The sequence below is a fragment of the Oncorhynchus tshawytscha genome, unplaced genomic scaffold, assembly GCF_018296145.1.
Source record: "Oncorhynchus tshawytscha isolate Ot180627B unplaced genomic scaffold, Otsh_v2.0 Un_scaffold_7041_pilon_pilon, whole genome shotgun sequence".
In the NCBI taxonomy this organism is placed as follows: Eukaryota; Metazoa; Chordata; class Actinopteri; order Salmoniformes; family Salmonidae; genus Oncorhynchus; species Oncorhynchus tshawytscha.
In genome coordinates this window covers 757501-782683 of record NW_024609821.1, presented here as the reverse complement: position 1 = coordinate 782683, position 25183 = coordinate 757501, and the positions used below count along the sequence as shown (strand labels likewise).

Genomic DNA, 25183 nt, shown 5'->3' with positions numbered 1-25183 from the left:
CTGTAGGTCTGTTACTGGGGTTATGAGACTTGTTACTGTAGGTCTGTTACTGGGGTTATGAGACTTGTTACTGTAGGTCTGTTACTGGGGTTTATGAGACTTGTTACTGTAGGTCTGTTACTGGGGTTATGAGACTTGTTACTGAGGTCTGTTACTGGGGTTATGAGACTTGTTACTGTAGGTCTGTTACTGGGGTTATGAGACTTGTTACTGTAGGTCTGTTACTGGGGTTATGAGACTTGTTACTGTAGGTCTGTTACTGGGGTTATGAGACTTGTTACTGTAGGTCTGTTACTGGGGTTATGAGACTTGTTACTGTAGGTCTGTTACTGGGGTTATGAGACTTGTTACTGTAGGTCTGTTACTGGGGTTATGAGACTTGACTCTGTTACTGTAGGTCTGTTACTGGGGTTATGAGACTTGTTACTGTAGGTCTGTTACTGGGGTTATGAGACTTGTTACTGTAGGTCTGTTACTGGGGTTATGAGACTTGTTACTGTAGGTCTGTTACTGGGGTTATGAGACTTGTTACTGTAGGTCTGTTACTGGGGTTATGAGACTTGTTACTGTAGGTCTGTTACTGGGGTTATGAGACTTGTTACTGTAGGTCTGTTACTGGGGTTATGAGACTTGTTACTGTAGGTCTGTTACTGGGGTTATGAGACTTGTTACTGTAGGTCTGTTACTGGGGTTATGAGACTTGTTACTGTAGGTCTGTTACTGGGGTTATGAGACTTGTTACTGTAGGTCTGTTACTGGGGTTATGAGACTTGGTACAATAGGTCTGTTACTGGGGTTATGAGACTTGTTACTGTAGGTCTGTTACTGGGGTTATGAGACTTGTTATTGTAGATCTGTTACTGGGGTTATGAGACTTGTTACTGTAGATCTGTTACTGGGGTTATGAGACTTGTTACTGTAGGTCTGTTACTGGGGTTATGAGACTTGGTACAGTACTGTAGGTCTGTTACTGGGGTTATGAGACTTGGTACAATACTGTAGGTCTGTTACTGGGGTTATGAGACTTGGTACAGTACTGTAGGTCTGTTACTGGGGTTATGAGACTTGGTACAATACTGTAGGTCTGTTACTGGGGTTATGAGACTTGTTACTGTAGGTCTGTTACTGGGGTTATGAGACTTGTTACTGTAGGTCTGTTACTGGGGTTATGAGACTTGTTACTGTAGGTCTGTTACTGGGGTTATGAGACTTGTTACTGTAGGTCTGTTACTGGGGTTATGAGACTTGTTACTGTAGGTCTGTTACTGGGGTTAGAGACTTCTGTTCTGTTACTGGGGTTATGAGACTTGTTACTGTAGGTCTGTTACTGGGGTTATGAGACTTGGTACAATACTGTAGGTCTGTTACTGGGGTTATGAGACTTGTTACTGTAGGTCTGTTACTGGGGTTATGAGACTTGTTACTGTAGGTCTGTTACTGGGGTTATGAGACTTGTTACTGTAGGTCTGTTACTGGGGTTATGAGACTTGTTACTGTAGGTCTGTTACTGGGGTTATGAGACTTGGTTCAAACTGTAGGTCTCTTACTGGGGTTATGAGACTTGTTACTGCAGGTCTGTTACTGGGGTTATGAGACTTGTTACTGTAGGTCTGTTACTGGGGTTATGAGACTTGGTACAATAGGTCTGTTACTGGGGTTATGAGACTTGTTACTGCAGGTCTGTTGCTGGGGTTATGAGACTTGTTACAGTACTGGTGTGTTACTGGGGTTATGAGACTTGTTACTGCAGGTCTGTTGCTGGGGTTATGAGACTTGTTACTGTAGGTCTGTTACTGGGGTTATGAGACTTGTTACTGTAGGTCTGTTACTGGGGTTATGAGACTTGTTACTGTAGGTCTGTTACTGGGGTTGTGAGACTTGTTACTGTAGGTCTGTTACTGGGGTTATGAGACTTGTTACTGTAGGTCTGTTACTGGGGTTATGAGACTTGTTACTGTAGGTCTGTTACTGGGGTTATGAGACTTGTTACTGTAGGTCTGTTACTGGGGTTGTGAGACTTGTTACTGTAGGTCTGTTACTGGGGTTATGAGACTTGTTACTGTAGGTCTGTTACTGGGGTTATGAGACTTGTTACTGTAGGTCTGTTACTGGGGTTATGAGACTTGTTACTGTAGGTCTGTTACTGGGGTTATGAGACTTGTTACTGTAGGTCTGTTACTGGGGTTATGAGACTTGTTACTGTAGGTCTGTTACTGGGGTTATGAGACTTGTTACTGTAGGTCTGTTACTGGGGTTATGAGACTTGTTACTGTAGGTCTGTTACTGGGGTTATGAGACTTGTTACTGTAGGTCTGTTACTGGGGTTATGAGACTTGTTACTGTAGGTCTGTTACTGGGGTTATGAGACTTGTTACTGTAGGTCTGTTACTGGGGTTATGAGACTTGTTACTGTAGGTCTGTTACTGGGGTTATGAGACTTGTTACTGTAGGTCTGTTACTGGGGTTATGAGACTTGTTACTGTAGGTCTGTTACTGGGGTTATGAGACTTGTTACTGTAGGTCTGTTACTGGGGTTATGAGACTTGTTACTGCAGGTCTGTTACTGGGGTTATGAGACTTGTTACTGTAGATCTGTTACTGGGGTTATGAGACTTGTTACTGTAGGTCTGTTACTGGGGTTATGAGACTTGTTACTGTAGGTCTGTTACTGGGGTTATGAGACTTGTTACTGTAGGTCTGTTACTGGGGTTATGAGACTTGTTACTGTAGGTCTGTTACTGGGGTTATGAGACTTGTTACTGTAGGTCTGTTACTGGGGTTATGAGACTTGGTACAGTACTGTAGGTCTGTTACTGGGGTTATGAGACTTGGTACAATACTGTAGGTCTGTTACTGGGGTTATGAGACTTGTTACTGTAGGTCTGTTACTGGGGTTATGAGACTTGTACAATACTGTAGGTCTGTTACTGGGGTTATGAGACTTGTTACTGTAGGTCTGTTACTGGGGTTATGAGACTTGTTACTGTAGGTCTGTTACTGGGGTTATGAGACTTGTTACTGTAGGTCTGTTACTGGGGTTATGAGACTTGTTACTGTAGGTCTGTTACTGGGGTTATGAGACTTGTTACTGGGGTTAGGTCTGTTACTGGGGTTATGAGACTTGTTACTGTAGGTCTGTTACTGGGGTTATGAGACTTGGTACTGTAGGTCTGTTACTGGGGTTATGAGACTTGTTACTGTAGGTCTGTTACTGGGGTTATGAGACTTGTTACTGTAGGTCTGTTACTGGGGTTATGAGACTTGGTACAATACTGTAGGTCTGTTACTGGGGTTATGAGACTTGGTACAATACTGTAGGTCTGTTACTGGGGTTATGAGACTTGGTACAATACTGTAGGTCTGTTACTGGGGTTATGAGACTTGTTACTGTAGGTCTGTTACTGGGGTTATGAGACTTGTTACTGTAGGTCTGTTACTGGGGTTATGAGACTTGGTACAAACTGTAGGTCTCTTACTGGGGTTATGAGACTTGTTACTGCAGGTCTGTTACTGGGGTTATGAGACTTGTTACTGTAGGTCTGTTACTGGGGTTATGAGACTTGGTACAATACTGTAGGTCTGTTACTGGGGTTATGAGACTTGTTACTGCAGGTCTGTTGCTGGGGTTAGGTCTGGTTGTTACTGGGGTTATGAGACTTGTTACTGCAGGTCTGTTGCTGGGGTTATGAGACTTGGTACAATACTGTAGGTCTGTTACTGGGGTTATGAGACTTGTTACTGCAGGTCTGTTGCTGGGGTTATGAGACTTGTTACTGTAGGTCTGTTACTGGGGTTATGAGACTTGTTACTGTAGGTCTGTTACTGGGGTTATGAGACTTGTTACTGTAGATCTGTTACTGAGGTTATGAGACTTGTTACAATAGGTCTGTTACTGGGGTTATGAGACTTGGTACAATACTGTAGGTCTGTTACTGGGGTTATGAGACTTGTTACTGTAGGTCTGTTACTGGGGTTATGAGACTTGTTACTGTAGGTCTGTTACTGGGGTTATGAGACTTGTTACAATACTGTAGATCTGTTACTGGGGTTACGTAAGAGTGCCTGGTGAACAGGACTGTAGGGTACAGTTACCCCTGGAGACAGGGAAAGAGAGAGATTGTGTGTGTCTGTACATTCATGCTTTGTATATGTGTCTGTCTGTGCCTGTGTGTGTTTGTGTGCTTACTTGCGTGCCTCCATGCGTGCTGACCTGCGTGCGCGTGCGTGTGTGCGTGTGTGTGTGTGTGTGTGTGTGTGTGTGTGTGTGTGTGTGTGTGTGTGTGTGTGTGTGTGTGTGTGTGTGTGTGTGTGTGTGTGTGTGTGTGTGTGTGTGTGTGTGTGTGTGTGTGCGTGCGTGCGTGCGTGCGTGCGTGCGTGCGTGCGTGCGTGCGTGTGTGTGTGTGAAGAGAAAAGGACAGAAATGTCTGCACAGCCACTCCAAGACCCGGGTTGGTGACCGCTGTATAGAGTTATCACATAGTCTAACCTCATGTATTGTTCAATCATGGAGAGAGAGAACCATCTGGACCACTTGTGGAGGCAGACACTTTACATCACCACTGTAAATGGAGAGGCTTAAAGGCAGGGTGTGCAGGCTTTTGTTCCAGCCCAGCACTAACACACCTGATTCACTTACTGAATGGGAGAAAGACTAGGCACTATAGAGCTGTGGTCACCTAACCCCGTTGTTGGACAAGCTACAGTACGAGGTGTGCAGGCTTTTGTTCTAGCCCAGCACTAATGTCAAGAATAGTTGAACGAGTTCCAGGAACAGCAAAGGGTTGGTGACTGCTGGTGTTGCGTTTCCCCCTTGCTGTTCAGAATGTTCCTCATCTGGGTGGCTCCTGTTCAGTAGAGAGAAAACGTTTGAAAATGGGAAGGTGCTTACGTGAACTCGTCCAATCAGAACACAGATATTCCTGTTGCGTTGTGAAATGTTCCGCTACGTTGGGCCCTACTGAACCAAACCCTTCTGTTCCCTGGACCTGAGGCCTTCTGAGGGATCTCTCCATCTGGATTTACTTGTTGACAGAAGCCTTTGCTGCAACTCCATGTTTAGCCCAGGCCCAGCTCACTTTCTAAGAAGAAACATTTCTTCTAAATGTCACCCACAATATGAGTCATATAGATATATTTCTCAATTAAAGTGGTATTAAAGAGGAATAGACTGCACTTGGACTTAACTTTGTCCAGGCCCATAGAGAAGGACAGACAGAGACGGACAGACAGACAGTAGGGTATATTGAACAGGATTAGTGTGTCTGGACAAAGGGCTATAAAAAGCTGTTTCAACACAGACAGTGAGCTCTGCTTGCTCTGAGTGATTGGTGTAGAGGAAGCATCTTATTGCTGTGACCTCTGAGAGACAATAGTGCAGCGATCATCAGCTAGATTCATGATGAGTTCTTCTTGAGCGGATGGTCAATTTGTAGACCAAAAAATAAAATCACCTGAGGGCCAAACGTGGTTGTTCCACCGGTTGGGGAACCCTGCAATAACGCATAGCATTACTGCTACATCGGAATTATCTCTTCATTGACCATATATCAGTCTGTACGCTGTGTGTGATTGTGTGTGGTTGTGTGTGTGTGTGTGCATGTGTGTGTCTGTGTGTGTTATGCTAGGGTGTGGTGTAGATTTTAGGGTGTGTGTCTCATCAGCACAGTTCTGAGGGGATCATGTTCCTCTCATATTCAGTGTTTTTGGTGAAATACCATTTTCTACATTACCTACATTACCTACTGTAGCTCCAGCTGTCCATGGTTTTAACCAGACTCAACTGCTATAATAGTCCTGCTTTGTCTGTCATTTGGTATTCTACCATAATAGTATATTATTTATTGTAGTTTTAGGTTTATAATGCTGTGTTTTACCCTGAAAGTATATTATTACAAACTATTCATGGAGCTAATGGATGTTTATACAGGGCATTTGGGTCTGGTTTTAGTTTAGAAGGAAATGATGGTCATTGAAGGTCCTGTCTCCACCCCGTTGTCTCTGTGTGTGTGTGTGTGTGTGTGTGTGTGTGTGTGTGTGTGTGTGGCTGGCTAGTGAGCGTACTTCAGGAAGAGAAAAAGGTGAATCCCTCACCGAAGTTATATTAATCCTTTGGGAGGTGTGTGTGTGTGGCTGGCTAGCGTACTTCAGGAAGAGAAAAAGGTGAATCCCTCACCGAAGTTCTATAAATCCTGTGGGAGGTGTGTGTGTGTGTGTTTCCACAGAGCAATGCTGAGACGTAGAGTAACTTCTGCTTGCATAGTTCCGCTGAGCCCATAAACTCACTCATAACCAGCAGGCTTGTACTCTACACTGTATGTGTGTGTGTACTACAGCGTAGACAGCTACTGAACTAAGGTTCTGTTAATATTCCCTGTGCTGGAGGTGAAAGAAACACACACCTGTTTAGGCGAGGAGCTGGCTAGAACAGAGGTTCTACTGTATCTAGACCAACATGTCTTAGAATCTATAGACAGAGGTTCTACTGTATCTGGACCAACATGTCTTAGATGCTATAGACTGAGAGGTTCTACTGTATCTGGACCAACATGTCTTAGAACCTACAGACTGAGAGTTTCTACTGTATCTAGACCAACATGTCTTAGATGCTATAGACTGGGAGGTTCTACTGTATCTAGACCAACATGTCTTAGAATCTATAGACAGAGGTTCTACTGTATCTAGACCAACATGTCTTAGAATCTATAGACTGAGAGGTTCTACTGTATCTAGACCAACATGTCTTAGAATCTACAGACTGAGAGTTTCTACTGTATCTAGACCAACATGTCTTAGATGCTATAGACTGAGAGGTTCTACTGTATCTAGACCAACATGTCTTAGATGCTATAGACTGAGAGGTTCTACTGTATCTAGACCAACATGTCTTAGAATCTATAGACTGAGAGGTTCTACTGTATCTAGACCAACATGTCTTAGATGCTATAGACTGAGAGGTTCTACTGTATCTAGACCAACATGTCTTTGAATCTATAGACTGAGAGGTTGTACTGTATCTAGACCAACATGTCTTAGAATCTATAGACTGAGAGTTTCTACTGTATCTAGACCAACATGTCTTAGATGCTATAGACCGAGAGGTTCTACTGTATCTAGACCAACATGTCTTAGATTATATAGACTGAGAGGTTCTACTGTATCTAGACCAACATGTTTTAGAATCTATAGACAGAGAGGTTCTACTGTATCTAGACCAACATGTCTTAGAATCTTCTCACGCTCGTCGTAATGATTGGACCAAAGTGCAGCGTGCGTAGAGTTCCACATATTTTAATTAATAGAAACTCACCAAACAAACAAGCACAACCGAAACGTGACACTACTGGTGTGCACACAGGCAACTAATTGTAGACGAGATCCCACAAACACAATGGGGAAAATGGCTACCTAAATATGATCCCCAATCAGGGACAATGATAAACAGCTGCCTCTGATTGGGAACCCTATCAGGCCTCCAAAGAAATACAATTCACCTAGATGACCCACCCTAGACACTATCACGCCCCAACCAACATAGAGAATAAACAGCTTTCCATGGTCAGGGTGTGACAAATCTATAGACTGAGAGGTTCTACTGTATCTAGATCAACATGTCTTAGATTATATAGACTGAGAGGTTCTACTGTATCTAGAACCAACATGTCTTTGAATCTATAGACTGAGAGGTTGTACTGTATCTAGACCAACATGTCTGAGAGGTTCTACTGTATCTAGACCAACATGTCTTAGAATCTATAGACTGAGACTTTCTACTGTACACACACACACACACACACACACACACACACACACACACACACACACACACACACACACACACACACACACACACACACACACACACACACACACACACACACACACACACACACAACATCATGCCTCTCTGTGTCAGTGTGCTCTTAAAACACACACACTAGCCCTTATCTTATCTTCTCTCTGCTTCTTCTCTCTCAGCAGGACTAACAGGACCAGCTGCCCTGTGGCATTGTGGGACTGAGAACACCAATATTGATGAGGGGCCAGTTTAGTCCCAACCTCCCCTCTGTGTCTGGTCCAGTTCTGACAAGAGGACACTCACTATGACTAATGGACCCCTCTCTCTGCGTTCGGTCTCTCTGTATACAACTCCTCCTTTGAGATAGATGGAATAAAAACTCTTATACAAATCTATGTTATGTCATTTCTTATTCTGTGTGTCATGTCTTCATGTATCTACAAATCATTTTTATAACAGGGTCACTATTTTAGCCTAGTGTTGATTTTGGGTCGGGGCTGCAGGTAACCTAGCGGCTTAGAGCGTTGGGCCAGTAACCGAAAGGTCGCTGGTTCGAGTCCCTGAGTCGTCTTGGTAAAACATCTGTCTATTCGCCCTTGAACAACGCACCTAATGTCTCCTGTAAGTCTCTCTGGATAAGAGCGTCTGCTAAATTACTAACATGTAAATGGAATGAATCTGCTGTATCCTACTCCACTGTGGTTAAACAAAAAGCTCATTAGTAACTATAGGCTCCAATGTATAATAGGAACACGGAGACTGGAATTGTATCAAATCTGCTTTAGAAATGTTTCTGCAAGTTCTTTGTTCAAATTCTACTTCAATAGGGTTTCCCAAAATTCCCAGGTTTTCCAGAAATCCTAGTTGGAAGATCATAGAATAAGCAGAAAACCCAGAATCCTCCAACAAGGATGTCTGGAAAAGCTTTCCTGGAATTTTGCCACCCTACTTAAACACATCTGTACATCGACCTGAAAGACGTCCACCAGTAATAGGTTTAATTACATTTATTTGAATACCCATAATAACTGTTTCGTGTTTTTACCTTTGTAAAAACAGGTACTGCTTCAATACAATGCAAGAAACAGCCAATTTAATTGGGCCCAACATTTAGTCCTCATATGTCCTCATACAGTAGGGTTTTCCCTCCTTGTTACGTAAGTGTTTTATATAACTAGTGTAAAACCAGTGAGATATAACTGTTATTATCCCAGTGGCTATGCTACGTTCGTCGCTGTGCTAGTCTTTGATCCTGAGAGATGGGAGCAACAGGGAGAAAACTTCTCTCCTCCAACACTTTGAAGTCTAAAACACCAACGTTTTCAAATCCTCAAAAGTCTTGACTGTAAAGAGCATGGCAACATGGAATGTTATAAGACAGTCGTGTGTGTGTGCACGTATGTGTGTGTGCATATATACGTGTGTGTGTGTACGTGTGTGTGTACATGTGTGTGTGTGCATATATACGTGTGTGTGTGTACGTGTGTGTGTGTACGTGTGTGTGTGTGCATATATACGTGTGTGTGTGTACGTGTGTGTGTGTGTGTGTGTGTGTGTGTGTGTGCACGTATGTATGTGTGCATATATACGTGTGTGTGTGTACGTGTGTGTGTGTGTGTGTGTGTGCATATATACGTGTGTGTGTGTGTGTTTGTGTGTCTGCACATGTTATGATGCCAAGTCTTGGTTTAACACTACTTGTCTTTATCTGTTCTTATTGCAGGTGCCTTTGGCCTCATCCCCCTGTGAGCCCCTGCTAACCCACATTAAGCCCTACGAAGTGCACACTCTGAAGTGCACACTCTGGAGAAAACGTATCTTCTGCCAGTAATCCATACTTCTCATTGAGAGATGAAGATGTGCGTCCCACTACTGATGGCTGTGCTGCCTATCATACAGGCAGGTCAGTATTGCAGATATTACAGCTCTTATGAATGTTATGACTATGTTATGACAGGTATTACAGAGGTATTAGGGGTTTACGACAGGTCAGTACTGCAGCTATTACAGCTCTTATGAATGTTATGACTGTGTTATGACAGGTATTACAGAGGTATTAGGGGTTTACGACAGGTCAGTACTGCAGATATTACAGCTCTTATGAATGTTATGACTGTGTTATGACAGGTATTACAGAGGTATTAGGGGTTTATGACAGGTCAGTACTGCAGATATTACTGCTCGTATGAATGTTATGACTGTGTAATGACAGGTATTAGGGGTTTAGGACAGGTCATTCAGCTGTTATTACAGGTATGAGACTATGATCTGAAGTCAGAATTCTGCCCCACCTCCACCATGTAGAGTTTTCTGTAGTGGAACATGGCCCTGGTAGAGGGTAGAGTTTTGTGTAGTGGAACATGGCCCTGGTAGAGTTTCCTGTTGTGGAACATGGCCCTGGTAGAGGGTAGAGTTTCCTGTAGTGGAACATGGCCCTGGTAGAGGGTAGAGTTTTCTGCAGTGGAACATGGCCCTGGTAGAGGGTAGAGTTTTCTGTAGTGGAACACGGCCCTGGTAGAGGGTAGAGTTTTCTGTAGTGGAACATGGCCCTGGTAGAGGGTAGAGTTTTCTGTAGTGGAACATGGCCCTGGTAGAGGGTAGAGTTTTCTGTAGTGGAACATGGCCCTGGTAGAGGGTAGAGTTTTCTGTAGTGGAACATGGCCCTGGTAGAGGGTAGAGTTTTCTGTAGTGGAACATGGCCCTGGTAGAGGGTAGAGTTTTCTGTAGTGGAACATGGCCCTGGTAGAGGGTAGAACATGGCCCTGGTAGAGGGTTTTTCTGTAGTGGAACATGGCCCTGGTAGAGGGTAGAGTTTTCTGTAGTGGAACATGGCCCTTCTGTAGTGGAACATGGCCCTGGTAGAGGGTAGAGTTTTCTGTAGTGGAACATGGCCCTGGTAGTTTTTTCTGTAGTGGAACATGGCCCTGGTAGAGGGTAGAGTTTTCTGTAGTGGAACATGGCCCTGGTAGAGGGTAGAGTTTTCTGTAGTGGAACATGGCCCTGGTAGAGGGTAGAGTTTTCTGTAGTGGAACATGGCCCTGACTAGCTGCAGAACAACAATTTTTAGGTTTTTGACCTTTGTAGTTGAGTAGCATGGAGAGGGATGAAGGAGGATAAATGGATGGTGAGAGATGAATGGAGGAAGAGAGATGTACGGAGAGAGAGTATGGAGGGAGGCAACGTAATAGAAGGAGAGGGTAGGAGATAGAGGGAGAACAATGGAGGGGGTGAAATGGAAGGAGAGAGAGCGAGAGGAGTGAGATGGAAAGAGCAGGGGAATGAGAGGGATGGGGAGGGTTTGAAAGAGAGGTAAGGAGAGGGAAAGTGGGAGCGGTATGGAGGGAGGGAGTGAGAAGGAGGAAGTAGGTCAGTCTGAGCGATTGAAGGTATAACTGTGTCTGCCACGTGTGAGGAAAGGAGAGTGGATCTCCCTCTCCACCTTCTCCCTCTGTGTCTAGGTGTGTGTGTGTCTGGGTGTGTGTGTCTGGGTGTGTGTGTCTGGGTGTGTGTGTTTGGGTGTGTGTGTTTGGTGTGTGTGTGTGTCTGGGTGGGTGTGTGTGTGTGTGTTTGGGTGTGTGTGTTTGGGTGTGTGTGTGTCTGGGTGTGTGTGTTTGGGTGTGTGTGTCTGTGTGTTTGGGTGTGTGTGTGTGTCTGGGTGTGTGTGTGTCTGGTTGTGTGTGTCTGGGTGTGTGTGTGTGTCTGGGTGGGTGTTTGTGTCTGTGTGTGTGTGTGTGTGTGTGTGTCTGGGTGTGTGTGTGTGTGTGTTTGGGTGTGTGTGTCTGTGTGCGGCAGGGCAGCCTCTAAAGCCATGGCTAGACTCCAATGGCTCAGGTTTTCATAATAACGGACACATAACAAATATTTCTACATTTCCTTCCTACTCTCTCTGTCAGTTAAATGTTAAATTCAATTCAAGGGTCTTTATTGGCATGGGAAACATTGCCAAAGCACAATAAAAGTTTCTCTCTCTTTCTCTCTCACGCTCTCACGCTCTCTCTTCCTTTCTCTCTCTGCTGTTTCCTACCATCGTGTTTTTGTTTTTGACAGTAAGCTACTCTGTATATTCACTAACATGAAGGCCTAGCTTCGGTTGCCAGGTTGACTTCCTCCGGTTGCCAGATTGGGTCATAATCCCACTTACCCTTTGAAGGGCAGAAAAGTAACATGAACAGTAGGAAGGAGGCATGTGTCAGTTGTAAATACACACACACACACACACACACACACACACACACACACACACACACACACACACACACACACACACACACACACACACACACACACACACACACACACACACACACACACACACACACACACATCATGCCTCTCTGTGTCAGTGTGCTCTTAAAACACAGCCAGAAGTTCCAACATAATGACAAAGACTTTAAACAGTGCTATTGTCAAACTTACTGTAAAAATAATATACATATTTATAATTAATGCATGATGTTGTATATTAACAACCTCTGCTACCCACTGGTAGAGCCCAATGGAGTAAGATGAAGATCCCCCTTAGACACTGATCTAAGCTCAGTTTAGCATATTCCCCATAATGGTTAGGGTTAAGCTCCGTGGAGGAAAAGCTGATCCTAGAAATCTGCCTAAGGGCAACTTCTTCAAAGCATCATCTCATCTGCCTTTCCATTGGGATTCACAGAATGAGAGCGAATGGTTGAGGGCAGAAATAGACAATAGCTACAGTATGCTTTCTGGGATGTTGTTTTGTTGCTGTTTACAGTATGCTTTCTGGGATGTTGTTTTGTTGCTGTTTACAGTATGCTTTCTGGGATGTTGTTTTGTTGCTGTTTACAGTATGCTTTCTGGGATGTTGTTTTGTTGTTGTTTACAGTATGCTTTCTGGGATGTTGTTTTGTTGCTGTTTACAGTATGCTTTCTGGGATGTTGTTTTGTTGTTGTTTACAGTATGCTTTCTGGGATGTTGTTTTGTTGCTGTTTACAGTATGCTTTCTGGGATGTTGTTTTGTTGCTGTTTACAGTATGCTTTGTGGAATGTTGTTTTGTTGTTGTTTACAGTATGCTTTGTGGGGTGTTGTTTTGTTGTTGTTTACACTATGCTTTGTGGTGTGTTGTTTACAGTATGCTTTGTGGGATGTTGTTTTGTTGTTGTTTACAGTATGCTTTGTGGAATGTTGTTTTGTTGTTGTTTACAGTATGCTTTGTGGGGTGTTGTTTTGTTGCTGTTTACAGTATGCTTTGTGGAATGTTGTTTTGTTGTTGTTTACAGTATGCTTTGTGGGGTGTTGTTTTGTTGTTGTTTACACTATGCTTTGTGGTGTGTTGTTTACAGTATGCTTTGTGGGATGTTGTTTTGTTGTTGTTTACAGTATGCTTTGTGGAATGTTGTTTTGTTGCTGTTTACAGTATGCTTTGTGGGATGTTGTTTTGTTGCTGTTTACAGTATGCTTTGTGGGGTGTTGTTTTGTTGCTGTTTACAGTATGCTTTGTGGGGTGTTGTTTTGTTGTTGTTTACACTATGCTTTGTGGCGTGTTGTTTACAGTATGCTTTGTGGGGTGATGTTTTGTTGTTGTTTACACTATGCTTTGTGGCGTGTTGTTTACAGTATGCTTTCTGGGATGTTGTTTTGTTGTTGTTTACTGTATGCTTTGTGGAATGTTGTTTTGTTGCTGTTTACAGTATGCTTTGTGGGATGTTGTTTTGTTGTTGTTTACACTATGCTTTGTGGCGTGTTGTTTACAGTATGCTTTGTGGGGTGTTGTTTTGTTGTTGTTTACACTATGCTTTGTGGCGTGTTGTTTACAGTATGCTTTCTGGGATGTTGTTTTGTTGTTGTTTACAGTATGCTTTGTGGAATGTTGTTTTGTTGCTGTTTACAGTATGCTTTGTGGGATGTTGTTTTGTTGCTGTTTACAGTATGCTTTGTGGGGTGTTGTTTTGTTGTTGTTTACACTATGCTTTGTGGCGTGTTGTTTACAGTATGCTTTGTGGGGTGTTGTTTTGTAGTTGTTTACACTATGCTTTGTGGGGTGTTGTTTTGTTGTTGTTTACACTATGCTTTGTGGCGTGTTGTTTACAGTATGCTTTGTGGGGTGTTGTTTTGTAGTTGTTTACACTATGCTTTGTGGGGTGTTGTTTTGTTGTTGTTTACACTATGCTTTGTGGTGTGTTGTTTACAGTATGCTTTGTGGGATGTTGTTTTGTTGTTGTTTACACTATGCTTTGTGGTGTGTTGTTTACAGTATGCTTTGTGGGATGTTGTTTTGTTGTTGTTTACACTATGCTTTGTGGTGTGTTGTTTACAGTATGCTTTGTGGGATGTTGTTTTGTTGTTGTTTACAGTTTGCTTTGTGGGATGTTGTTTTGTTGCTGTTTACAGTATGCTTTGTGGGATGTTGTTTTGTTGCTGTTTATAGTATGCTTTGTGGGGTGTTGTTTTGTTGTTGTTTACACTATGCTTTGTGGTGTGTTGTTTACAGTATGCTTTGTGGGATGTTGTTTTGTTGCTGTTTACACTATGCTTTGTGGGGTGTTGTTTTGTTGTTGTTTACACTATGCTTTGTGGGGTGTTGTTGTTTACAGTATGCACCACTCGGGAGCCCACTCTTGACTGAAACCGTCCTAATTGGAAATAAACTTCATTATGTTGTCATCCAGAGCCACATTTGTTTATTTTCCAAGCTATAACACACAATATTTTACAAGTGCTTTGTGTTTTCATGTTTGGCCATGGAAAATCAAGTATAATTTTATCTTGATATTGGTATCGTGATAACCCCAACACACACACACACACACACAATTTCCTATTGAAAACTTGCATCCAGTCCATTTGAAGGTCCTGGAGGTGTTGTTTCAGTTTCTAAATGGTTCCTGGCTTTCAAAACCTCCTAAATATAAAGTCCTATGTTTGACCAGAGATTTATGTGGCTGTCCCTATGTGGCTCCGCTCAAAAGCAGTGCACTTGTGTATGTGGCTGTCTGTCTGTGTCTGTGTGTGTGTGTGTGTGTGTGTGTGTGTGTGTGTGTGTGTGTGTGTGTGTGTGTGTGTATGTGTCTTTGTGTGTGTGTGTGTGTATGTGGCTGTCTGTGTGTGTGTGTGTGTGTATGTGGCTGTCTGTGTGTGTGTGTGGCTGTGTGGCTGTCTGTGTGTGTGTGTGTGGCTGTGTGGCTGTCTGTGTGTGTGTGTGTGTGTGTGTGTGTGTGTGTGTGTGTGTGGCTGTGGCTGTCTGTGTGTGTGTGCGTATATGTGTGGCTGTTTGTGTGTGTATGTGGCTGTCTGTGTGTGTATGTGGCTGTCTGTGTGTGTGTGCGTATGTGTGTGGCTATCTGTGTGTGTATGTGGCTGTCTGTGTGTGTGTGTGTGTGTGTGTGTGTGTGTGTGTGTGTGTGTGTGTGTGTGTGTCTGTCTGTGTGTGTCTGTGTGTGTGTGTGTGTGTGTGTGTGTGTGTGTGTGTGTGTGTGTGTGTGTGTGTGTGTGTGTGTGTGTGTGTGTGTGTGTGTCTGTGTGTCTGTGTGTGTGGCTGTCTGTGTGTCATTTGAGACAGAGTTCAGTCAGGGTACACTGTGGTTTTTGATGAAACAGTCTGAAAAGCGTTGAGGTCAGCGTTTCCACGTCCGCTGCCAGGCACACCGAGACTTGGCCTCGCTTCCTTGGGAATTATATTATTATCCGTTCACTCTGAATGCTCAGGAAATACTCTGGTTAATGATGGGAGAGTTGTGGAGAGAGGACGTATGTGGGTATATGTTTGTTGTGTCAATGTGTATATGAATAATGTGTGATAAACCCAATCCATTTGAAACTACATCTTTAGTCTCCTTAGCATAGGGAAGATCAAAACAATTCCTTTTAATTCCTTTTCTACAAATGTAATTTACCTGCTCATTTTACCAGCATTACGCCGTGTAGACACAGGCCCTAGTCCCTTACATTCTAATTTACCTGCTCATTTTACCAGCATTACTCCGTGTAGACACAGGCCCTAGTCCCTTACATTCTAATTTACCTGCTCATTTTACCAGCATTACTCCGTGTAGACACAGGCCCTAGTCCCTTACATTCTAATTTACCTGCTCATTTTACCAGCATTACTCCGTGTAGACACAGGCCCTAGTCCCTTACATTCTAATTTACCTGCTCATTTTACCAGCATTACTCCGTGTAGACACAGGCCCTAGTCCCTTACATTCTAATTTACCTGCTCATTTTACCAGCATTGCTCCGTGTAGACACAGGCCCTAGTCCCTTACATTCTAATTTACCTGCTCATTTTACCAGCATTGCTCCGTGTAGACACAGGCCCTAGTCCCTTACATTCTAATTTACCTGCTCATTTTACCAGCATTACTCCGTGTAGACACAGGCCCTAGTCCCTTACATTCTAATTTACCTGCTCATTTTACCAGCATTAGACTCCGTGTAGACACAGGCCCTAGTCCCTTACATTCTAATTTACCTGCTCATTTTACCAGCATTACTCCGTGTAGACACAGGCCCTAGTCCCTTACATTCTAATTTACCTGCTCATTTTACCAGCATTGCTCCGTGTAGACACAGGCCCTAGTCCCTTACATTCTAATTTACCTGCTCATTTTACCAGCATTACTCCGTGTAGACACAGGCCCTAGTCCCTTACATTCTAATTTACCTGCTCATTTTACCAGCATTACTCCGTGTAGACACAGGCCCTAGTCCCTTACATTCTAATTTACCTGCTCATTTTACCAGCATTACTCCGTGTAGACACAGGCCCTAGTCCCTTACATTCTAATTTACCTGCTCATTTTACCAGCATTACTCCGTGTAGACACAGGCCCTAGTCCCTTACATTCTAATTTACCTGCTCATTTTACCAGCATTACTCCGTGTAGACACAGGCCCTAGTCCCTTACATTCTAATTTACCTGCTCATTTTACCAGCATTGCTCCGTGTAGACACAGGCCCTAGTCCCTTACATTCTAATTCAAATTAGAATTCTAATTTCTAATTACATTCTAATTTGAAACACTATGACGTCATACTTGTTTGATAATATTTCAATTTCTGGCATTACTTATCTCATATGTATATACTGTATTCTATACTATTCTACTGTATCTTAGTACATGCCGCTCTGACATCGCTCGTCCAAATGTATATATTCTTAATTAATTCATTCCTACTTAGATGTGTGTGTATTGGGTACAGTATATGTTGTTTCACTGTTAGATATTACTGGTTAGACATTACTGCACTGTCGGAGCTAGAAACACAAGCATTTTGCTGCAGCTGAATAACATCTGCTGAACACGTGTATGTGACCAATACAGTTTGATTGATTTGGACGGCGTTGACACTCACGGCCTGTCTTCTTTCATTCACTCATATGCATTCTATTTTCAGCATGAGCAGGCTCGTTCACAAGCTTTAAAAATATGCTTCCCATTTCATTTGAGCTTAAGTCGTTCAAACAAGTTACCAAGTTGTTCGGACGAGATAATTCCACGTGTCTACTTTCTTTCTTGTTATTGTTTGCCTTGGGCTTCAGGGCTTCTGTAACTTTGTGTTTTTGCCTGTGTTCATGTTTTATTTGACTTTGTTTATGTGGCATACTGTGTGAATGTGTGTGTGCAGATGTCATTGCCCAGTGTAGTGCAACGCCTGTTGCAGATCGCCAGACCACTGCCCTTCACATCATGAACACAGAGAACAGAGGAAGTAGGAACTCTGAACCTATTGGTGGACCCCAGATACTTCCCTTTACACACTCTCTTTCTCTCTCTCTCTCTCTCTCTCTCTCTCTCTCTCTCTCTTCTCTCTCTCTCTCTCTCTCTCTCTCTCTCTCTCTCTCTCTCTCTCTCTCTCTCTCTCTCTCTCTCTCTCTCTCTCTCTCTCTCTCTCTCTCTCTCTCTCTCTCTCGCATGCTCGCTCGCTCGCACTCTCTCTCTCTCTCTCTCTCTCTCTCTCTCTCTCTCTCTCTCTCGCTCTCTCTCTCTCTCAATTTCAAAGGCTTTTTTGGCATGGGAAACATATGTTAACATTGCCAAAGCAAGTGAAGTACTGTAGATAATAAACAAAAGTGAAATAAACAATAAAAATTAACAGGTAACACTACAATCACAAAAGAATAAATACATTTCACAGACATTTCAAATGTCTCTCATTCTCTCTTTTTCTCTCTCCCACTCTCTCTATTTCTCTCTCTCTCTGAACTGTTCTTTCTCTCTCTCTCTCTCTCTCTCTCTCTCTCTCTCTCTTTTCTCTCTCTCTCTCTCTCTCTATTTCTCTCTCTCTCTGAACTGTTCTTTCTCTCTCTCTGAACCTCCAGCATCCCCAGAGCTATACTACTAGCTGTCTAACCCATTGTTGCAATAACAGCTAGTTCTTTAGCCAACTCCTTGAGTCAGACACGACATGAGAATGACAAAGGATTTGGCTAAAGCCCAGACAGATTTAGTTTCAAGACCTAACTCTCAAACTGCTGTGTCCGATGGTTTCTCAGCTGGGTTCTTTCATGGAGAAAACCAGTCGATTGGAGCCTATTAATCAATCTGTATTAGCCCAGGGGAAAATCTGGTTGGCCGGCCCGTTTGGTGTCCGTCCAATCAATGACATTGACTGATGAATGAATTATAGGATGTTGGCATAGTGTTTGTTGTTGGAAACTATGGGCCAGATCAGAACATCAGTGATCAGTGAGATCTGTGTGTGTCATGACGTTAACCCTATTGGTCTATCCAACAGTGTGTCCAGACAGGGAGCCCGGCCTGCAGCCATGGACCCCCGGCCACAGTGAAGCCCACCATGTTACCATTGGCTATGGCAGAAAGGTCATCCTCACCTCTTCAGCTACTGTCCACTCCATAGAGATCCTCAACGGAGGTACGTCTGTGTGTGTGTGTGTGTCTGCAATCATATTGTTAAACTGTCACCCAAATTTACTTTATCCATCAATTGTGTGTGTGTGACAGTCTTGCTTCCGTCCTAAACTGGGCTCAACCAGGGATTCTCTGCACACACCGACAACAGTCACCCTCAAAGCATTGTTACCTATCGCTCCACAAAAGCCGCGGTCCTTGCAGAGCAAAGGAAACCACTACTTCAAGGTCTCAGAGCGAGTTACGTCACCAATTGAAATGCCGCTAGTGTACACCGCTAACTAGCTAGCCATTTCACATGGTTTACACTCACCCCCTTTGACCTTCTCCACAGCAACCAGTGATCTGAGTCAACATCATCAATGTAACAGTGTAGCCATTTCACACTGGTTACATGTGTATGTGTGAGTTAGGAACCTGATACTGTGTGTCCAGGTAACCACTAACTCACAGTCAAATCAAAGTCCCCATCTCTCATCCACTTCTCTACAGGACTCCATAACCTCTGTCAGATGGACGTTATCGTGAAATGCAGCCCTCATAAAGGGTTATTGAGTTTCCCCCCCTGTGTCTGTCTGTGTGTGTGTGTCTGTGTCTGTGTCTGTGTCTGTCTGTGTTTGTGTCTATGTCTGTCTGTGTTTGTGTGAGCCACAGCTCAGTGCCATAAAAGGAAGGGAGATGTGATGTGTCAGGCCTCAGGGCATGAAATACCTGTCAGGAGATCTCACCAGTAAAGATCTCGCTCTCTCGCTCTCGCTCTCTCCCTCCCTCTCTCTCTCTCTCTCTCTCTCTCTCTCTCTCTCTCTCTCTCTCTCTCTCTCTCTCCTCTCCCTCCCTCCCTCCCTCTCTCTCTCTCTCTCTATCTCTTGCTCTCTCTCTCTCTCTCTCTATTGCTCTCTCTAGGAAAGTTAGTGATAGCAGACTCGTATCATCCCATCCTACTGCGTACCAAACACATTCTGATCGGCAACAGAGGACAGCTGCACATAGGAAGTCCTGACTGCCCGTATAAGGGCAACCTTACCATCTCCTTATTTGGAAGGTGGGTTTTGAACCCAGACCAGATCTCATAGCCTTCAGCCCTCAACCTATTTGGTAGCCTCTAGACTCTATCCTCTTTCTCCTAGACTCAAGCCTCTTTGTCATAGCTCCTACCCTCTATCGTCTAGCCTCTATTCTCTTAGCCCTTATCTCCTAGCCCCTAGTCTCTATCTCCTCACTTCTATCTCTTAGCCTCTAGCCTGTATCTCATAGCCTCTGTCACCTAGCCCCTAGACTCTGTCTATTAGCCCCTAGCCTCTATCTCCTAGCCTCTATCTCCTAGCCCCTCGCCTCTATCTCCTAGCCCCTAGCCTCTATCTATTAGCCCCTAGACTCCATCTTCTCACCTCTATCTCCTAGCCCCTAGCCCCTATCTATTAGCCCCTAGCCTCTATCTCCTGGTCTCTATCTCCTAGCCCCTAGCCTCTATCTATTAGCCCCTAGCCTCTATCTCCTCACCTCTATCTATTAACCCCTAGTCTCTATCTATTAGACCCTAGCCTCTGTCTCTTAGCCTCTATTTCCTAGCCTCTATCTCCTAGCCCTTAGCCTCTATATCCTAGTCTTTAGTCTTTATCTTTATCTAGTATATTCTAGCTTATATCCCCTTATCCCCTATTGTGTAACCCTCTAGCTCATATTCTTTATTAATTGGTTGATCAATCATTGACTCTTCTCCAGGTCTGACGACACAGACACAGAGCACAGTTACTTTGGCCGTAAGTACATTGGTGTGGGGACAGGAGGGACGCTGGAGATCCATGGGGAGAAGAAGCTGTCGTGGACCTTCCTCAACAAGACCCTGCACCCAGGGGAGAGCGAGGACAACAGCTACCTGTTCGAGAGGGGCTGGGGCAACCGGGGGATCATAGTTCACGTCATCGACCCCAAGACTGGAGAAGTGCTGCACAATGATAGGTATTTTATATGTTGTCATGATTTATTTCACCTTTAGGCTTGCGCAATTCTGGTACATTTTTCAAAAGTTCCCAGGTTTTCCAGAAATGTTGGTTGGAAGGATGTCCTGCGTGTTACCATGTCATTCCAGAAATGTTGGTTGGCAGGATGTCCTGCGTGTTACCATCTCATTCCAGAAATGTTGGTTGGAAGGATGTCCTGCGTGTTACCGTCTTATTCCAGAAATGTTGGTTGGAAGGATGTCCTGCGTGTTACCATCTCATTCCAGAAATGTTGGTTGGAAGGATGTCCTGCGTGTTACCATCTCATTCCAGAAATGTTGGTTGGAAGGATGTCCTGCGTGTTACCGTCTTATTCCAGAAATGTTGGTTGGAAGGATGTCCTGCGTGTTACCGTCTTATTCCAGAAATGTTGGTTGGAAGGATGTCCTGCGTGTTACCGTCTTATTCCAGAAATGTTGGTTGGAAGGATGTCCTGCGTGTTACCGTCTTATTCCAGAAATGTTGGTTGGAAGGATGTCCTGCGTGTTACCGTCTTATTCCAGAAATGTTGGTTGGAAGGATGTCCTGCGTGTTACCGTCTTATTCCAGAAATGTTGGTTGGAAGGATGTCCTGCGTGTTACCGTCTTATTCCAGAAATGTTGGTTGGAAGGATGTCCTGTGTGTTACCGTCTTATTCCAGAAATGTTGGTTGGAAGTATGTCCTGTGTGTTACCGTCTTATTCCAGAAATGTTGGTTGGAAGGATGTCCTGCGTGTTACCGTCTTATTCCAGAAATGTTGGTTGGAAGGATGTCCTGCGTGTTACCGTCTTATTCCAGAAATGTTGGTTGGAAGGATGTCCTGCGTGTTACCGTCTTATTCCAGAAATGTTGGTTGGAAGGATGTCCTGCGTGTTAACGTCTTATTCCAGAAATGTTGGTTGGAAGGATGTCCTGTGTGTTACCGTCTTATTCCAGAAATGTTGGTTGGAAGGATGTCCTGCGTGTTAACATCTTATTCCAGAAATGATGGTTGGAAGGATGTCCTGCGTGTTACCGTCTTATTCCAGAAATGTTGGTTGGAAGGATATCCTGTGTGTTACCGTCTTATTCCAGAAATGTTGGTTGGAAGGATGTCCTGCGTGTTACCGTCTTATTTCAGAAATGTTGGTTGGAAGGATGTCCTGTGTGTTACCGTCTTATTCCAGAAATGTTGGTTGGAAGGATGTCCTGCGTGTTACTGTCTTATTCCAGAAATGTTGGTTGGAAGGATGTCCTGCGTGTTAACGTCTTATTCCAGAAATGTTGGTTGGAAGGATGTCCTGCGTGTTACTGTCTTATTCCAGAAATGTTGGTTGGAAGGATGTCCTGCGTGTTACCGTCTTATTCCAGAAATGTTGGTTGGAAGGATGTCCTGCGTGTTAACGTCTTATTCCAGAAATGTTGGTTGGAAGGATGTCCTGCGTGTTACCATCTCATTCCAGAAATGTTGGTTGGAAGGATGTCCTGCGTGTTACCGTCTTATTTCAGAAATGTTGGTTGGAAGGATGTCCTGCGTGTTACCGTCTTATTCCAGAAATGTTGGTTGGAAGGATGTCCTGCGTGTTACCGTCTTATTCCAGAAATGTTGGTTGGAAGGATGTCCTGCCTATTACCGTCTTATTCCAAAAATCTTCCAACTGGGATTTCTGGAAAACCTGGGGACTTCTGGAAAGTTACTGGGGACTTCTGGAAAGTTACTGGGGACTTCTGGAAAGTTACTGGGGACTTCTGGAAAGTTACTGGGGACTTCTGGAAAACCTGGGGACTTCTGGAAAGTTACTGGGGACTTCTGGAAAGTTACTGGGGACTTCTGGAAAGTTACTGGGGACTTCTGGAAAGTTACTGGGGACTTCTGGAAAACCTGGGGACTTCTGGAAAACCTGAACCTGGGGACTTCTGGAAAGTTACTGGGGACTTCTGGAAAGTTACTGGGGACTTCTGGAAAGTTACTGGGGACTTCTGGAAAACCTGGGGACTTCTGGAAAACCTGGGGACTTCTGGAAAACATTGGGACTTCTGGAAAGTTACTGGAATTTTGTAACCCTTTCACCTTTACTGTTTTTTTACATCTAAACTCTATTTAACTTTGATTAATAGTAGCAACATTAGCCTGCTAACAATCACTGAAAATAAATGACTTCAACACCCCTGTTGTAACAGAACGGTTGTGATAAACAAACATGTTAAAAAAAACAACACTGGAGGAATTGGTTGTCTCTTTAAATCTGGAATCCTTCATAGTGAAACTGCCTTGTCCGTTTGGAATATTACAACAAAGAAGTTACTGCAGACAACACTCTGACATCATGGCAGGGGGAAGCGAACAGCACAATATGTACTGCTGTGTTTAGTTTTGACCACTCTGCTCAACACACCTCACCTCCGTTTAGTCCACTAAAATAATTCTAACAAAATTGCTGGGGTGGACAGCGGACACCGAAATGCGGAGCTGTTTGCCCTAATGCAGATTCTATCTTTAAATTATGACAGATATTGTTATTATCAGAACTCAGGATAAGACCCAGATGCAGACAGCTAGAATCACAGATGTTTATTGACCTAAACAGGGGGCAGACAGAAGACTGGTCAAGGGCAGGCAGAGGTCTGTAATCCAGGGCAGAGTCAATAAGGTACAGAACAGCAAGCAGGCTCGGGGTCTGGGCAGGCAGAGGTTCGTAATCCAGGGCAGAGTCAATAAGGTACAGAACAGCAAGCAGGCTCAGGGTCAGGGCAGGCAGAGGTTCGTAATCCAGGGCAGAGTCAATAAGGTACAGAACAGCAAGCAGGCTCGGGGTCAGGGCAGGCAGAGGTTCGTAATCGGGTCAGAGTCAGGCAGGTACAGAACGGCTGGCAGGCTCGGGGTCAGGGCAGGCAGAGGTTCGTAATCGGGTCAGTGTCAGGCAGGTACAGAACGGCAGGCAGGCTCGGGGTCAGGGCAGGCAGAGGTTCGTAATCGGGTCAGAGTCAGGCAGGTACAGAGCGGCAGGCAGGCTCGGGGTCAGGGCAGGCAGAGGTTCGTAATCGGGTCAGTGTCAGGCAGGTACAGAACGGCAGGCAGGCTCGGGGTCAGGGCAGGCAGAGGTTCGTAATCGGGTCAGTGTCAGGCAGGTACAGAACGGCAGGCAGGCTCGGGGTCAGGGCAGGCAGAGGTTCGTAATCGGGTCAGAGTCAGGCAGGTACAGAACGGCAGGCAGGCTCGGGGTCAGGGCAGGCAGAGGTTCGTAATCGGGTCAGAGTCAGGCAGGTACAGAACGGCAGGCAGGCTCGGGGTCAGGGCAGGCAGAGGTTCGTAATCGGGTCAGAGTCAGGCAGGTACAGAACGGCAGGCAGGCTCGGGGTCAGGGCAGGCAGAGGTTCGTAATCGGGTCAGTGTCAGGCAGGTACAGAACGGCAGGCAGGCTCGGGGTCAGGGCAGGCAGAGGTTCGTAATCGGGTCAGAGTCAGGCAGGTACAGAACGGCAGGCAGGCTCGGGGTCAGGGCAGGCAGAGGTTCGTAATCGGGTCAGAGTCAGGCAGGTACAGAACGGCAGGCAGGCTCGGGGTCAGGGCAGGCAGAGGTTCGTAATCGGGTCAGTGTCAGGCAGGTACAGAACGGCAGGCAGGCTCGGGGTCAGGGCAGGCAGAATGGTCAGAACCGGGGAAACTAGGAAACAGAAACTTGAGAAAGCAGTAAGATGAAAAAACATGCTTTTAAGACCTGACAAGATAAGACGAACTGGCAACAGACAAACAGAGAATGGCGAAGATAGGTGACACCTAGAGGGGGTTGAGACAAGCACAAAGACAGGTGAAACAGATCAGGGTGTGACAGTTATAATATGACACTAGAAAGGAGGGAGAATAGCAAACACACTCCTGTTGGTATTAACTATCTAATAGATTTATAATGTTCTCCCCATCCCATCGTTCAACATCTCTGATTGAATAAAGAATGTCAGAAAACATTTAATATGTACTGTAGTTAGAAAAACATTTAATATACCGTCAGAATACTGGTAAACAATCATTAAAAAGCAATTAAACAAAACAAACTTTGCTTCCAAGAGAAGGCAAGTCTTGAGTATTGCGTCAGGAGAAATTAAAACCCTATTTGACAAATCTATTTACTATTGGTTTGATATCAATTACCATTGACCTCAATTTCCTCACACAACCAAATTGAGACCTCACCCTCAAGATCTTACATTATGCTCTCATGGGACTGTTTTGGGCGCTGTGTGCAATTCATTCATTGATATTTGTTGGTATATTTATCAGAAGATCCACCATAGATCAACCTTCAGATGAAGACGTTTGTTGGAGTGATTGAAGGTCTTTTTTCGTGCTCTGTTATGTAGCTATGATATAGGTCAGTGTTTCACATCTCCGCTCCTCTAGTAGTGCCAACAGTACATATTTATATGGTGGACCCGGACAAGCACACCTGATGCTACTTGTCAACTAATCATCTAGCCCTGGACAAGTTGAATTGGGTGTTTTTGTCCGACACAACACACATGTGTGCCATTCGGGGTCCTGGAATTGGGAAACACTGATATAGACTAACCATTCACCTCCCCCTCC

At 44.3% G+C, this 25183-nt stretch overlaps 1 protein-coding gene across 7 annotated transcripts in view; it reads left to right on the top strand.

Moving 5' to 3' along the window:
* LOC112240112 (cell migration-inducing and hyaluronan-binding protein) overlaps window positions 1–25183 on the top strand; it is a 177981-nt gene that overhangs the window by 81990 nt on the left and 70808 nt on the right. For all 7 annotated transcript variants that reach the window (XM_042319001.1, XM_042319003.1, XM_042319004.1 and 4 more), the window contains 4 exons: window positions 9519–9698; window positions 18506–18643; window positions 19543–19681; window positions 20362–20598. In XM_042319001.1, the coding sequence (XP_042174935.1) occupies window positions 9647–9698; window positions 18506–18643; window positions 19543–19681; window positions 20362–20598 (566 nt within the window). In that variant the 5' untranslated portion in view covers window positions 9519–9646. The remainder of the gene's footprint in view (window positions 1–9518; window positions 9699–18505; window positions 18644–19542; window positions 19682–20361; window positions 20599–25183) is intronic.